This window comes from Mercurialis annua, linkage group LG2 (assembly GCF_937616625.2).
Source record: "Mercurialis annua linkage group LG2, ddMerAnnu1.2, whole genome shotgun sequence".
NCBI lineage: Eukaryota > Viridiplantae > Streptophyta > Magnoliopsida > Malpighiales > Euphorbiaceae > Mercurialis > Mercurialis annua.
Window position 1 is genome coordinate 53,000,858 of NC_065571.1, and position 13,862 is coordinate 53,014,719.

The 13,862-nt window shown below is 34.4% G+C and overlaps 3 protein-coding genes across 3 annotated transcripts; 1 reads left to right on the forward strand and 2 right to left on the reverse strand.

Annotated features, from left to right (window-relative positions):
• The first annotated feature begins 332 nt into the window (after positions 1-332).
• LOC126670485 (beta-galactosidase 15-like) lies at positions 333-4,550 on the forward strand. The gene is made up of 15 exons (XM_050364227.2): positions 333-508; positions 610-818; positions 982-1,141; positions 1,257-1,400; positions 1,487-1,681; positions 1,768-1,855; positions 1,946-2,064; positions 2,144-2,305; positions 2,383-2,579; positions 2,686-2,789; positions 2,870-2,967; positions 3,063-3,290; positions 3,396-3,610; positions 3,858-4,140; positions 4,284-4,550. The coding sequence occupies exons 1-15, from the start codon at positions 347-349 to the stop codon at positions 4,392-4,394; spliced, it is 2,475 nt and encodes an 824-aa protein (XP_050220184.1). The 5' UTR covers positions 333-346; the 3' UTR covers positions 4,395-4,550.
• An 808-nt stretch (positions 4,551-5,358) lies between these two features.
• LOC126670486 (ethylene-responsive transcription factor ERF016-like) lies at positions 5,359-6,426 on the reverse strand. The gene has a single exon (XM_050364229.2). It carries the CDS (start codon positions 6,035-6,037, stop codon positions 5,609-5,611), a length of 429 nt encoding a protein of 142 aa, XP_050220186.1. The 5' UTR covers positions 6,038-6,426; the 3' UTR covers positions 5,359-5,608.
• A 232-nt stretch (positions 6,427-6,658) lies between these two features.
• Positions 6,659-7,669, reverse strand: LOC126667257 (ethylene-responsive transcription factor ERF017-like). The gene has a single exon (XM_050360226.2). It carries the CDS (start codon positions 7,582-7,584, stop codon positions 6,976-6,978), a length of 609 nt encoding a protein of 202 aa, XP_050216183.1. The 5' UTR covers positions 7,585-7,669; the 3' UTR covers positions 6,659-6,975.
• Between the last annotated feature and the right edge of the window lie 6,193 nt (positions 7,670-13,862).

The window sequence follows — 13,862 nt, forward strand, 5'->3', positions numbered from 1 at the left end:
GACGATAATTACGAATAAAATACACTGTAAAAACTCTTGAATATTAACTTTAAACAGTAAATATTTAATTCCCAAACAATTAAATGTAAGCTGAGGGTTGTTATTACATTTACAAAATTACAGAAATTAATTATCAGTGATTCAGTAGACTTCGCGTAAAGAAATAGTATCAGTAGACTTAATCCTTTCTTGTTTGGATAAGTTGGCTGAATATATTACTTAAGCGGATTTGGATAAAATGAAATATATCCTTTATTCTGAATTTTAGGCTAATTAGTTATTAATTTCCTTATAAATACATTTAATATCAGCTGCAACTCTCACAGATTTTAACCAGCAAGTAAGCATGGCTTTCAGATTTTCACTTGCAGCTCTCTTCTTATGTTTTTGTACTATTAATTTGGTAGCTTCCACAATCGTATCACACGACGGTAGAGCTATAACAATCGACGGTATTCCACGAGTATTACTTTCCGGTTCGATTCATTATCCGAGAAGCACGCCTCAAGTAATTATTTAATAAGCATCATTTCATTTTTTTAAATAGTATATTAATTTTATGTATATGTTTAGTAGTTTATGCAAGATTTTAATTGTTTTTAATGATAGATGTGGCCAGACTTGATAAAGAAATCAAAGGAAGGCGGATTAGATGCAATTGAAACATATGTGTTTTGGAATGCACATGAACCATCTCGTCGTCAGTATGATTTCAATGACAATCTTGATCTCGTAAGTTTCATCAAGACAATTCAAGATGAAGGACTATATGTCGTTCTTCGTATTGGACCTTATGTTTGCGCTGAATGGAATTATGGGTAAGCATATAAATGTTGCATGAAAATGTATGAGTTCTACACATTATTTCCCACATTTCATTTCCATTTCTGAAATTTTGACACTTTAAATTTACAATCTAATATTATAAAACATGTGGTTTTTTGCGATTTGTTATTTGATTTAATTTATTGTTGTTTTTAGAGGGTTTCCTGTATGGTTGCACAATGTTCCCGGCTGTGAAATGCGAACTGCAAATTCAGTATTCATGAATGAGATGCAAAATTTTACAACTTTGATAGTTGATATGATGAAACAACATAATCTTTTTGCTTCTCAGGGTGGCCCTATTATCCTTGCTCAGGTACGTACCCTTTTAATTCTATTTTACTAATACTTAATCTTCCTTAATTAATACTCCACTTTATCTTATCTAATAATTATAATAGCAATTAATAGGTGATATTAATTAATTATAGGTTGAAAATGAGTACGGAAATATAATGGATTCATATGGAGCAGCTGGCAAGGCATATATAGATTGGTGTGCTAATATGGCTGAATCACTTGATATTGGAGTTCCATGGATCATGTGCCAACAAACTGATGCTCCTCAACCAATGGTATCAAACGGCGTCGTATTTACGTTCTTTGTTTTTTTAAAAAAATATAGAAAAAGACTAAATCAGTTTCTGATTGTACATTACAGATCAACACTTGTAATGGTTGGTACTGTGACCAATTTACTCCAAATAATGCAAATAGTCCCAAAATGTGGACTGAGAATTGGACCGGTTGGTTTAAGAGCTGGGGTGGTAAAGTTCCACATAGAACTGCTGAAGATCTTGCGTTTGCTGTTGCTAGATTTTTCCAAACTGGTGGCACTTTCCAAAATTATTACATGGTTAGATTTTTCATTTCGTTTAATTTCATTATTCGATAATGTTATAAACCGTTATTCGAATAGTTAATTTGATATTGTTATTTTAGTATCATGGTGGTACTAATTTTGGAAGAACGGCCGGTGGTCCGTTTATCACTACTTCTTATGATTATGATGCTCCCCTCGACGAATACGGTATATTTTTTTAATATATATTACATTTTAGCTATCTAATTCATCGGCAAGAACCAATATTTAATTTTATTTTATTTTTAATTTTGTCAGGAAACTTGAATCAACCAAAATGGGGACATTTAAAACAACTTCATGACATTTTACATTCCATAGAATACACTCTTACTCATGGCAACATCTCCACAATTGACTACGACAATTCTGTTACGGTAAATTATAATAATTTATAATTCTTTTTAGCTAATTATGAATCGAAAATTTTATTATAAAAAATTGTTTTGTTAATAGGTCACTCTTTACGCGTCTGAAAAAGAGTCGAGCTGCTTTTTTAGCAACGGAAATGAAACCTCGGATGCTACTATTGATTTCGAAGGGACTAATTACGACATTCCTGCATGGTCCGTTAGCATTCTTCCTGATTGCAAAAATGTTGGATATAATACTGCTAAGGTACATAATTTTCACAGTTTTCTTTTTAATTTACTGTTTTAGCAAATTAATACTAATTTTTATTATTAAATATATAGGTTAAAACTCAAACTTCAACTATGGTAAAAAAGAAAAATGAAGCTGAAGATGAACCCTCTTGTCTGAAATGGTATTGGATGCCTGAAAATATTCAAAAGACTGCAATTTTAGGAAAAGGTCAAGTTCATGCCAGTCAACTCATTGATCAAAAAGATGTTACTAATGATGTTAGTGATTATCTTTGGTATATGACGAGGTAATTAATTATACTTTCAATATTAATGTTAATTAATTATTTAATTAATTAATTAATAATAATATGTTTTATCTTTTATTTAATTCTCTTTTTTATTGCCTAACAGTGTTCATCTAAGTAAAGATGATCGGATTTGGAGTCGTAATATGTCTCTTCGAGTTAACGGCACTGGCCATGTTCTTCATGCTTATGTTAATGGAGAAAATCTTGGTATGTAAAACAACTTTATAAATAAATTTATTGAATGTCAAATATAAAAATGTTAATAATCTAATTTGAAAATTAATTAGGTATTCAATATAAATCATCCAATGTGTTGGAAACAAGTGTCAAGTTGAAACATGGAAGAAATATTATTAGTTTGCTCAGTTCCACCGTCGGATTACAGGTATAAATATGTTTTTCTTACTATTTAAGATTAATTAAACCCTTATAATAAGTGTATAATGGATGATTTTTATTTTTCGTGTAATTTTTTCACAGAATTATGGATATCAATTTGATATGGGAGCAACTGGAATTCCTGGACCAGTGGAACTAATTGGTCAAAAGGGTGATGAAAAAATTATTAAAGATCTATCATCCCATAAATGGACATATAGTGTTGGATTAAAAGGATTTGACAATGAACTATTCAGTTCAAATTCACCTCATGCTTCTAAATGGTTAGACCAAGATTTGCCCACCAACCGAACCATGACTTGGTACAAGGTGCGTAATTGCGTATATACGTGATATCGATAAATATATGAAATTCGATTGCACATAATTATATGTGTTTTTGATGTTTTTAATTGAATTTTAATCAATTTGCAGACCACATTTAAAGCTCCTTTAGGAAAAGATCCGGTTGTTCTGAATTTGCAAGGGATGGGAAAGGGATTTGCTTGGGTGAATGGAAATAACATTGGTAGGTATTGGCCAAGTTATGTTGCTGATGAAGATGGCTGTAGCAATGAAGTTTGTGATTACAGGGGTGCTTATGATAACAATAAATGTCTCACTAATTGTGGAAATCCTACACAAATATGGTAAGTGCCCTAATTTTGCTATAATTTGAATTTTTATGTGCCCTAATTCTGTTAATTTAAATTTTTACATATCCTCATTCGGTTACCTAGTATTTTAATTAGGTATCATGTTCCTTGTTCATTTTTTGGTAAATGATTTTGACTTTTTACAAGCCCCAGTTCTATTAATTTGAACTTTTACGTGTCCTTTTTTAAAAAATTTAAAATTTCAAGTATTCTAATTTTATAACTTTGAATTTTCATTTAGGTATCATGTTCCTCGTTCATTCTTTGTTGAAAATGATGATGTGAACACATTAGTATTGTTTGAGGAATTCGGCGGGAATCCGGCTGAAATTAATTTTCAAACTATTACGGCGGGAGAAGTAAGTGTAAGTGGAAGTGAGGGCGAAACCGTCGACCTATCTTGTAATGATAAACCCATTTCAGCAATCAAATTTGCAAGTTTTGGAGATCCTCAAGTAACTAATGTAGGCTTTATCAAAGGTTCTTGTGAAGGTGTTAATGATGCTTCCTCAATCATTCATAAGGTAGCTAATTAGTCCATTATAATATAATTAGTTTAATTATATGTTTCATTATTTTGGATTTAGTAATTAATTAGCTTGATTGCATGTTTTGATTATTTTAGATTTAAATATTATCTAATTTATGATGTATTATTAATTTGCAGGCTTGTGTTGGAAAGGAAGCATGCAAAATTCAAGTCTCTAAAGACATATTTGGCTCAACAAGCTGCGGGGGTGAATTTGTCAACATTTTAGCTATTGAGGCTGTTTGCTGAATTTTTATGGATTAGAATTTAGTTAGTGCTGTTTTAGTTAGGTCTAGCTAGTTTTTGAACTTCTTAAAAATCAAATGTAGTCATTTATTCAAATTTTTAATCAGATTTTTGTTAGTTTTCTTGCAATTCAATCCACTTGGGTCTAGTTCTATGCGAGTGCTATTGATTTATTGTAGACATTTACTTTTACTCAAGTTTTGTTTTAGTTAATTAGGTCAAAAAGAAAATTACTGCTAAAACTAACAAATAAAAATGTTCCAAACCTTGAAACACATATACATACAGTCGTAATTCTTCTTTTCTTCATACATTCATGTTAATAAAACTTCATATAATTCTATCACAATTAATATTAGATATAATAATGTTTTATTTTCTTCTAATTAATAAAATACAAAAATGAAGGAAGACATCATGTAATTTTCAAACAGAAAGGATTAAAATGTAAATATAACATATATGGAGGTTTCATAGTAATTTGTTCTAGTTTTTTCCAAAAGATATTAGTCCTTCTGTTCCGTTTAAAAAGAGACAAATAAATTTTTATATATACATTAAAAAATATTAATTATTATAATTTTTTACTTTACTCCTATTAATGATGGTTTTATAACTTTTATAACTAATAATTATTAATTATAGAAAAAAAAAAGATAAAAGAGGCAAATTTATATAAACTGGCATAAAAAACACCGTATGATCTTTTTAAGTGGGACATATAAAATTGAAATATGTCATTTTTTAAACGGGACGGAAGAAGTATTAAATTCAACATGTATATTACCACTAATTTATATATATTTATAGTATACATTACTTTGATTTATATTAATTTACAATTTTTAGAACCTTAAACTAAATTATTTTTTCAAACTAACATTAAGTCATTAACTAGATACATCTGCACGAGCACTACATATATATTTTTAATTGGAAGAAACCAGAAACAAGGGGCAAGAAAATCAAGTGGAACACTGTGAATGGGATGTCTCTGTTTTCAACCAGTTGGAAGCAGCCTTGAAGAGCAACTGCTGAACGGGTTAATTACAATCGCATCAAATTTCACAGAGGATCATGCTTGATAAAGTTACTTCTTCTGTATGGATTCAATAATGTTTTCATTCAAAAACTAGTCTAAATTCTACAGATGTTGAAGCCTAACTAACTACTAAACTACCAAAAACTTTCCTAATTTCTAAAAACTAAACTCAACCCTAAAGAGTCCACACACCAGCTGCTTGATAAAATGCCCCAGTGGAGATTCCATCCAAATTTTCACCTTCTACGCCATGTTTTTCACCAGGCAGATAACCCAAATGGTCCGGGGCCGCAACTGTAGTCGCCGTTGTCTCCTCGCCTTTCCTGGCATGCCGGAACGCAACCTCACGAATCTGCACCGGCGAAAGACTGGTCTGATAAGGATTAATATCAGGAGGATTATTCGGAAAGTTGAGAGTCACAGTAGGTCCTCGTAAGCAAAAAAGCGCAGCATCATAAGCTCTAGCAGCTTCCTCAGCAGTATTATAGGACCCTAACCAAATTCTTCCTCGACTATTCGGTTGCCTTATTTCCGCCACCCATTTCCCCCATTTTCTCATCCGTACGCCCTTGTACTTGCCACTGCTATTCTGCGGATGCACCATTTTTTTTTAATTTCTCCGAACCAAAACAGTTGGATTGGCGTCTTATTAGGAAAATAAATGGGTATTCCTGAAACAGAGGGAAATGGGGAGATATAGAAGACGCAATGAGGATAGGTCGTGGAAAATTTGAGGAGTGGCACATGGTGAGATTTACAGGTGGAGAAAGGAGAGCCGTTGGATCTAGTGTTTTTAAGGTAATGAATCATGGTAGTTATTACACGTGGTTGTTGTAGTTATGATGATACGCATGTAGTAAAAGGTTGACGCGTAGGTATTTGCCAGATAGGTGGGTTCAGGATGGTTACACTTGGCATAGATAGGTTAGTAATTGACGTCAACTTTGGAGAAGGGATTAGATTATTATGTGCCACTGTTTTGGAGTGATTATTCTCTTATATTTAGTACTCCCTCCGTCCCGTTTAAGAAGGGACATATTCCATTTTTATTTGTCCCATCTAAAAAGGTCATATCGTGTTTTCTGTGTTAATTTATATTGAACTTCCACTTTTACTAAAAGAGTAATATGATTACAATTTAAATATAATAATCTTGAGTTTTTATACCCTAAAATGATTGAATGATTGAATTGTTCGGTTCGGTTTAAACTTTAAAACACTGAGATTATTATTGAGCTCCTTGAATTGATATTGCAAATATAAAGTCACAGATATTAAATATAAGAGAATATACTAACTCATTTGCTACAAATTTCAATTGGAAGATGATTAATATGTAGAATACACCTCTAGCTATACATGAGAGAAAAGCTCTTTAATTATGAGAATTAGAAATGGAATGGATGGCCTTCAAAAAATTGATCTATCAAAAGTCAATACCCAAAATGGATCATTTTCCGGGTTTGAAAATAATACTCGTTAGCGAATCTGGATGTAAGAATTTATCCGACCCAGAAAAAAAATATTGGTCCTTTCTTATGTTTAGAAATTCCAAAGAAATGAGCCTTGAGCTATAACACCGTCAACATCCTCCACTCCCGAGTCAAGATTAGGTTCATTTAATGGTGCAAAAAAATCATCAAAACCCGGAAATATTCCATAATCCGTTGTGCAATTATCCGACCCGAATCCAGAATTGGGTAACAAATCCAAGAATGGTATATCCATCTCCAGTCCACTCCAATCTATCTGCCCCGTCGAATCCGAAGTACACGGAGACTCCGCTTGCAATTCGGACGTTGACTGATCCGACTGATAAACAGTATTCGGATGCTCCGAATTTGCAAACTTAGCTGCCGCAGCTTGAATTTGAGCCGGAGAAAATGACCTACCTCCGGCTATCTCCGGTGGATTATCGGGGAAGTTGAATTTAGCTGAACGGCCACGTAAGCAAAAGAGCGCCGCATCAAAAGCACGTGCTGCTTTCTCCGGCGAATCATAGGATCCTAACCAGATTCTTTCTCTGCTATTGGGTAATCGGATCTCACAGACCCATTTCCCCCATTTTCTCTTACGAACGCCTTTAAATTTTAAGTCACTCCTGTCGGCTGCTGGCTTCTTCTCCACTCTCGCTGTCGTTTGTTTCACCATTTTAATGAATCTTAATTAGTTCTTTAACTTTGGAAGTAGTTGAGGAATATTACTTTGTTTTTGTTTTTGTTGAGGATTGAGATTATTGCGGCTCTGTATTTATATGGGGGCTTATTTGTGTCTTAAATTAATGTGGTCAAACGACAAAGGGAGCACGACGCGTTGGGGAAGAAGATGAAATGTACACGTGGCTACTGATATCAGTATTAAATCTGATGCGAACGCGGGGTTTATTCAGTGTTTTGAAGCACATGTTGTTTTGCTGCTATTTTTTTTGTTCTATTTTAGTATTTGTTGTTTACCTCGTGCTCAAATTGTGAATTAAAAAAAAGCAAAAGCTCATATTGGCCTGGTGAAAATTAAGTTTTAGACCTTGCATTTTGAATGCTCAAAAGTATAATTCTGTATTTCCATTTTGTTTATATATCACTCCCTTTTTTTAATGGAAGTAGTGATTCTAGTGAAGGTGTTAGTCCGGAATGGAAACAATATCTAATTTAGTATCCATAACTTGAATTTACTACATCTAACTCCTTATAATTTACTTTTGATTATGATTCAAAGTTACCAATCTAAGAATTATTAAAAAAAGCTTAATCATTAAAAATTCTCCATCTTTTTATTTTTTTTATTTATGCCACAAACTTTCAAAATCATTTAGCTCATTAGTTTCAATTATAATCATTAGCTTAAATTAGAGTAGAAAAAAGTTCAAATATACACCTTCGGTATGTAATTTTTTTATAATTGAAATAATATGAATCAATATGAATTGCATATATGAATTTTTTTCTACTCTAATTTGGATAAATGTACAATTATAACTGAAAATTGATAAATAAATTAAAGTTGATGATTATAAAAATTTGAACCATAAACGAAAAAAGAGTTGACAAGATGGTGGGTTATTAAACAAGAAAAGTCTGCATTCTCTTGTAAATCAATTTTTATGGATTAAAATTATTACACTTAAATGATACAAGTAAATAGATTATTTGTAACTTACTTATACTTGGCATCATCAAATATTTTTTTGATGAATGTGTCAATATTCTTAAAGTTAAAGCTTCATTATTTTAAAATTATAAATTTTAGCGGTGCTTGAACTTTCAATTTTAGTCAAGCCGGACACTAATTTTTAGATTTTTGCAACTAATAAATTTTTCGTGAAAATGATTATTTGGATAATAGCGTTTACATTATTATTTTTTGATATAGAATTGATTGGTGTTTCGAATTGTATAAAAATGATAATTCATATATTAAATTGTAAATTAGAAATTTCATACTATCAAAGTAATAAAACACACTAAAGTTCATTATTTCAAATAATTAAACCTAAAATTGACCGGTGAAAAAGAAAACAAAAAGAATAGAACAAACTTCTGGAAGACCAACAATGGAACTCTCTAAAAAAATTGTATCATTTTCCAATTTCCATCACATGGTCTGCTATTATACGAGTAAGATTATAGTAAAATGGAACTCAAAAACATTTTTAAAAATGGGTTTTCTCTCTCATCTCTCTCTCGGCGCAAAGTAGCATAGCTGTGCTATTGTACGCCATTCCATGGCGAAGAAGCAGGGGAGGAAACCTAATCCTCAGCAGATTAAGTGTAATACCCCAAAATAATTAATTATCTAATTGGACCACGTGTCCAGTTTTGAGTCGCAGAAGTGGCAATATTGGAAAGATTTCCGATAAATAAGTTTTAGTAGGTCGGTTTTAGAAAAGATTTTTATGGAGAAAATTTATATTATATTTCAATTCTAAAGTTAGAATTGGAATTAAATGGAAAAATGACGAGAAAAGTCTAAAATTGGGCACAGGGACCAAAGTGGCAATTTAGCCACTTTGTGTCAAAAATGGAAATATTGGATTTTGACGGGAAAGTGTTAATATCGAGCTTCGTATTATTTATCAGGGATAAATAATACGTATAAGTCGTGATAAAAGAGTTTAACGATTTAGCTATGGACTAAATCGTACGATTGAAAAGTTTAAAAGATAAATGATAAGAAACAAAAAGAACAAGGACCAAAGTGAACCTTTAACCAAGAAATATAAGAAACCCAAATTCAAAGAAAGAAGATCAGAGAAGGATCGAGAGAAAACAGAAGCCATCGCCGATTTCCGTCGTTTCGCCGCCGTTTCTCCGTTCGACGTCCGATTCAAGCGATTCAAGCGGCGATTTCTTCAGAACCGAAAGCCCTATCATCTCTGGTCCTCAAATTAAGGTAAGAGGTCGGGTTTTGGCATGAAAATGATGGTTTTGTAGGCTGTTTTTATGAGATTGTGGTTTTGGGTTGAATTTGACGTTTTTGAAGTTATTATGGCGTTTACGAAGAAACCGAGATATGGGTATTGACTAGGGAAGCGTTTAGCACGTCGGGGTTGTGGCGAAACCCCGGAAAAACTTGATTTCCGGGGCTGTGCACGTGGTGCACGACCGTGCACCACGGGTGCACGAACGTGCACCTAGCAAGGTGCACGAACGTGCACCTGAAGTGCACGAACGTGCACTCTTCAGGGTGCACGAACGTGCACTGGAAGTGCACGAACGTGTACCCCTGAGGTGCACGAACGTGCACTTGGTTGCACGATCGTGCACCCACCGAAGGGCACGCCCGTGCATTCCGACTTGCCCCCACGTGTATGCAAAAGGTATTTAACTTAGGTATTCGACGTTTTGAGTAATTTGACTCTAAAGGACGGGTTTCGGACTTTGAAAATCATTGATCTCAAGATTAGCTCGACGTTTTAAATGAATTATAATAATGGAAAACGTCAAGAACGTTAAGCGATTCTCAATTATGAGAAATAGTATTCGCTAAGTCGTTTATACGACTAGAGATATTAAATACGTAAATAAGTGTAAAACAAAACTAAATCCTAAAACTTAAAAGTATTATACGTATAAGAATATGAGAATCACGTCTAACTATTAACGATTTATCAGACGTGTCAGCGAGTAGTGAAGTCAGTAGAGGCGGACTAGCAAGAGCGTACTATCAGATCGATCATATCATTTCTTGGATTGCGGTCACAGTGAGTTGCACTTTACTTTCGTGTATTATCGATTAATATTATGTTGATATCATACTATATATATATATATACTGTTTATATGCATCGCACTATATATATATATATATATATATATATATATATATATATGAATTGTTGATATGCTACATGTTTTGATTAAGTTTTATGTACGAGAACCTAGTATACGATCCAACGAAACTAGCTACCTATTGGGTGTCAATAGGCTGTGTGATCACCAGTAATCGAGTCAGTCTAGCGTGTCTGACTATAAGATATGATTTGAGATGCATGCAGGGTTTGATTATGAAAGCTATGATATGAATGCTATACGAGAGTGAACTCGGTTACAGTGTAACCTGAGCCCCGTATCTAGTAGGTTGGACCTACCAGTGGGTTGGACCCACCTCTTTGGGATTAAGAGATATGTTCTGACTGACGTGGTTGAACGTGAACGCTCCCGGTCAGACTAATGGAATCAGTATGATTTGAATAATAGTGAGTTACGTTATGTTTCAGGATTATAGTTTCGAAAGGATCGAGTACTTGTTCATATGTATTTTTATATTGATATTGATTTGAAATGCGATGCTATGTTTTTAAAATAATACCGTTAGTAAACTGTGAACTCACTCAGTATTTCCCCAAATACTGACCCCTCACCTTTGATGTCTTTCAGGTGCTTAGCTTGTGGACTTAGCTAGAGGCCAATTTTGGAGTGCAGAAGTCATCTGTATATGTTAGTTTATGACTTCTGTTAATGCTGCAGTAGTGGTCCTGTGTCAACAGAATAGTAGCCTAGTCAGCAGTTCATTTTGATTGTATATATCAACTGCTGTATTTGTTTATATGCTTCTTGATAGGCTACGTGTTTTGTATATGATCCACGGCCCCAGATGCCGGTGTGATGTTTTGAGACACTAACTGATGTATTTAGTACCGCGAGGCCAGTTCGTACAGGGTACGGTAACTAGAGCCCGCGAGGTTAACGGAACAGTTAGTGTAAATGTTTATATGGGTTATATATTTGCTTCAGTTGTGTTACGCTGTTTGTTTATATTATTTGCGAAAAATAAATTGTGATTTTAGGCTTGCTACGGGTTCCGGAGCTACCACTCCCGTTCCCTAGCGCCGGTTGCGGCTCAATAGTTTTGGGTCGTGACAATGTTGGTATCAGAGCCTGGTTGGTCCAGTTACCACTGCAAGATTGTTTCAATGTTTGTTTGAGAGCAGTTGGTCCAGTTACCACTGCTAGAGTTGTTTGATTGCTTATTTGACTGGGAGTATTTGTCAGTAAGTATACCTAGGAACTACTGCAGCAAGAGTCAGACCGTGGTTGTCTGTAATTGTGTTATGCGTGCATTAGTAAGTGAATAGTATCTGTTTATACGGACGACTAAGGCAATTAAGTATGTATTGCTTGTGCTAAGATATAGAAGGTGGTTACATGTTTGCAAATTATGAGCAATTGAGAGGGTTAAGTATTTGCTACTCGCGCTGCGATTGTTAAGTGATTATCTGCTTGCGAATTACGTGCAGTTGGATTAAATGCTAAATGTTTACAGCATTATATGAGCTGATTTTGGAATTGCGTGTGAAATGGGCTCAGATGGTCGCTTACGTTCGAAATTGTTTCTTTTCAGCATGTCTGGGCAAAACGGAGCTCAGTCACATGCTGATGAAGAACGGGAGGAAGCGCCTCCTATATTTCAAAACGGGTTTCATAATGAAGTGGGCGAACCATCTGGGGTCCATCAGAATGGATTCCACGCAGAAACTAGAGCATCGCCAGAGATATATTAAAATGGTTTTATGTCTGTGTCGGAGATAGGTAGTTCTTCCAGAAACAGAGTTAGAGAACATTCGCCGGAGATTGAATACAGTGAAGAAGAGGAAGGGGAACCGGAAGAAGATCCGGAAGAGGATCTTGAAGAAGATCCTGAGGAAGACCCTGAGGAGGATCCTGAGGAGGATCCAGAAGAAGAATTAGAAGAAGAAGCAGAAGAGGAAAATCCTCAGGAAGAAGAGTTTGAAGAAGAAGAAGAGTTAGATGAATTAGATGTCGAGGAATACAGAGGTGACTATTTCTGGTCAAGTGTGCGGAGATACCGCAATCTGAGGGAAGATGCGGACATAGCTAACGGTCAGGCGCAAATAGCTTTAAATCAGGTTAGAAGGCAGATGCGTTCTTTTTCTAGAGGGATGTTGACTGTAGGAGCGTATTCTACTGACTTTCTGCGGATGGCAGAGGGAGTTCCTAATCTGAACGAAGACAATAGGACCATTAATCGTAGATATGTCAGGGGTTTAGGACCTCAGTTTGATGAGCTGTATGAGCACGTGGACGAACATTTCAGCACGCTTACTACAATGGCCCGTAGGATTGAAACAGAGCATGAATGGTCGGGTGATCCGATACGACCTTATTACTTTAGACGTGAGTACCACCCAGATTACGTCAGTACGTCCTCCAGAACTACAACCAACCCTTATTTTGTGCAGAGAGGTGGACGAAACTCAGGTAGAACAGTTAGGGGTCGACATACAGGCGTAGTTATTAGGGAACCTAACGTTCCGCGTCAGGCATCTCCAGGTATTAGCAATTTATATGCTTTCAGTAATTGTGTTTATGTGTTTGTATTATTGTGTTTATATATTTGCTGCATTGCATAGTAGAATGTCAGTAATAGGTTTTGCCTTATGAGACAGTACCTTAGAAAGCGAGAATCAATAGGAAGCGTTGTAGTTAAACACGCGCCTAATAAAAGAACATATAAACATAATTCACAAAAATAATAATATAATATATACTACACAATACATTTGTAGCGAACGTAATTTCTATATTACGTTTTAGAATTTGAGAAAGAAATGGATTGCTTACAGGAAGTCGATGTGAAACATCGGTATCTGCGTCTGTATATGACGTAGTACAGAGTGTCGGAGAAGTGGATATGGTGATTACAGTAATAGAGAATTTTGAATTTAATTGAGTTATCGGAGATATGGAGAGAGAAGGAACGTGACAGAAGAATAGTCTGTAAATGACAGCAGTACAAAAATCTGAAATATACCTAATAAGTATAAAGAAAGCCGGTAATAGTCGCAGAGCGTATAATCCAGAGTAAGACTTACGATTTTATGAAGATTTTGAAAGTTTTTATGATTTTTCAAGGTACGATTGTGCTCAGGCATCGCATGTGACATTGCATAACCACGATAGAAATGCATA

Excerpts from the sequence above, each read along its gene's own strand:
- LOC126670486 (XM_050364229.2), bottom strand. The coding sequence starts at position 6,037 with ATGGTGCATCCGCAGAATAGCAGTGGCAAGTACAAGGGCGTACGGATG.
- LOC126667257 (XM_050360226.2), bottom strand. The coding sequence starts at position 7,584 with ATGGTGAAACAAACGACAGCGAGAGTGGAGAAGAAGCCAGCAGCCGAC.
- LOC126670485 (XM_050364227.2), top strand. The coding sequence starts at position 347 with ATGGCTTTCAGATTTTCACTTGCAGCTCTCTTCTTATGTTTTTGTACT. Across the intron at positions 1,142-1,256 it reads GCCCTATTATCCTTGCTCAG|GTTGAAAATGAGTACGGAAA; the intron begins GTACGTACCCTT and ends AATTAATTATAG. Across the intron at positions 2,306-2,382 it reads TTGGATATAATACTGCTAAG|GTTAAAACTCAAACTTCAAC; the intron begins GTACATAATTTT and ends TTAAATATATAG.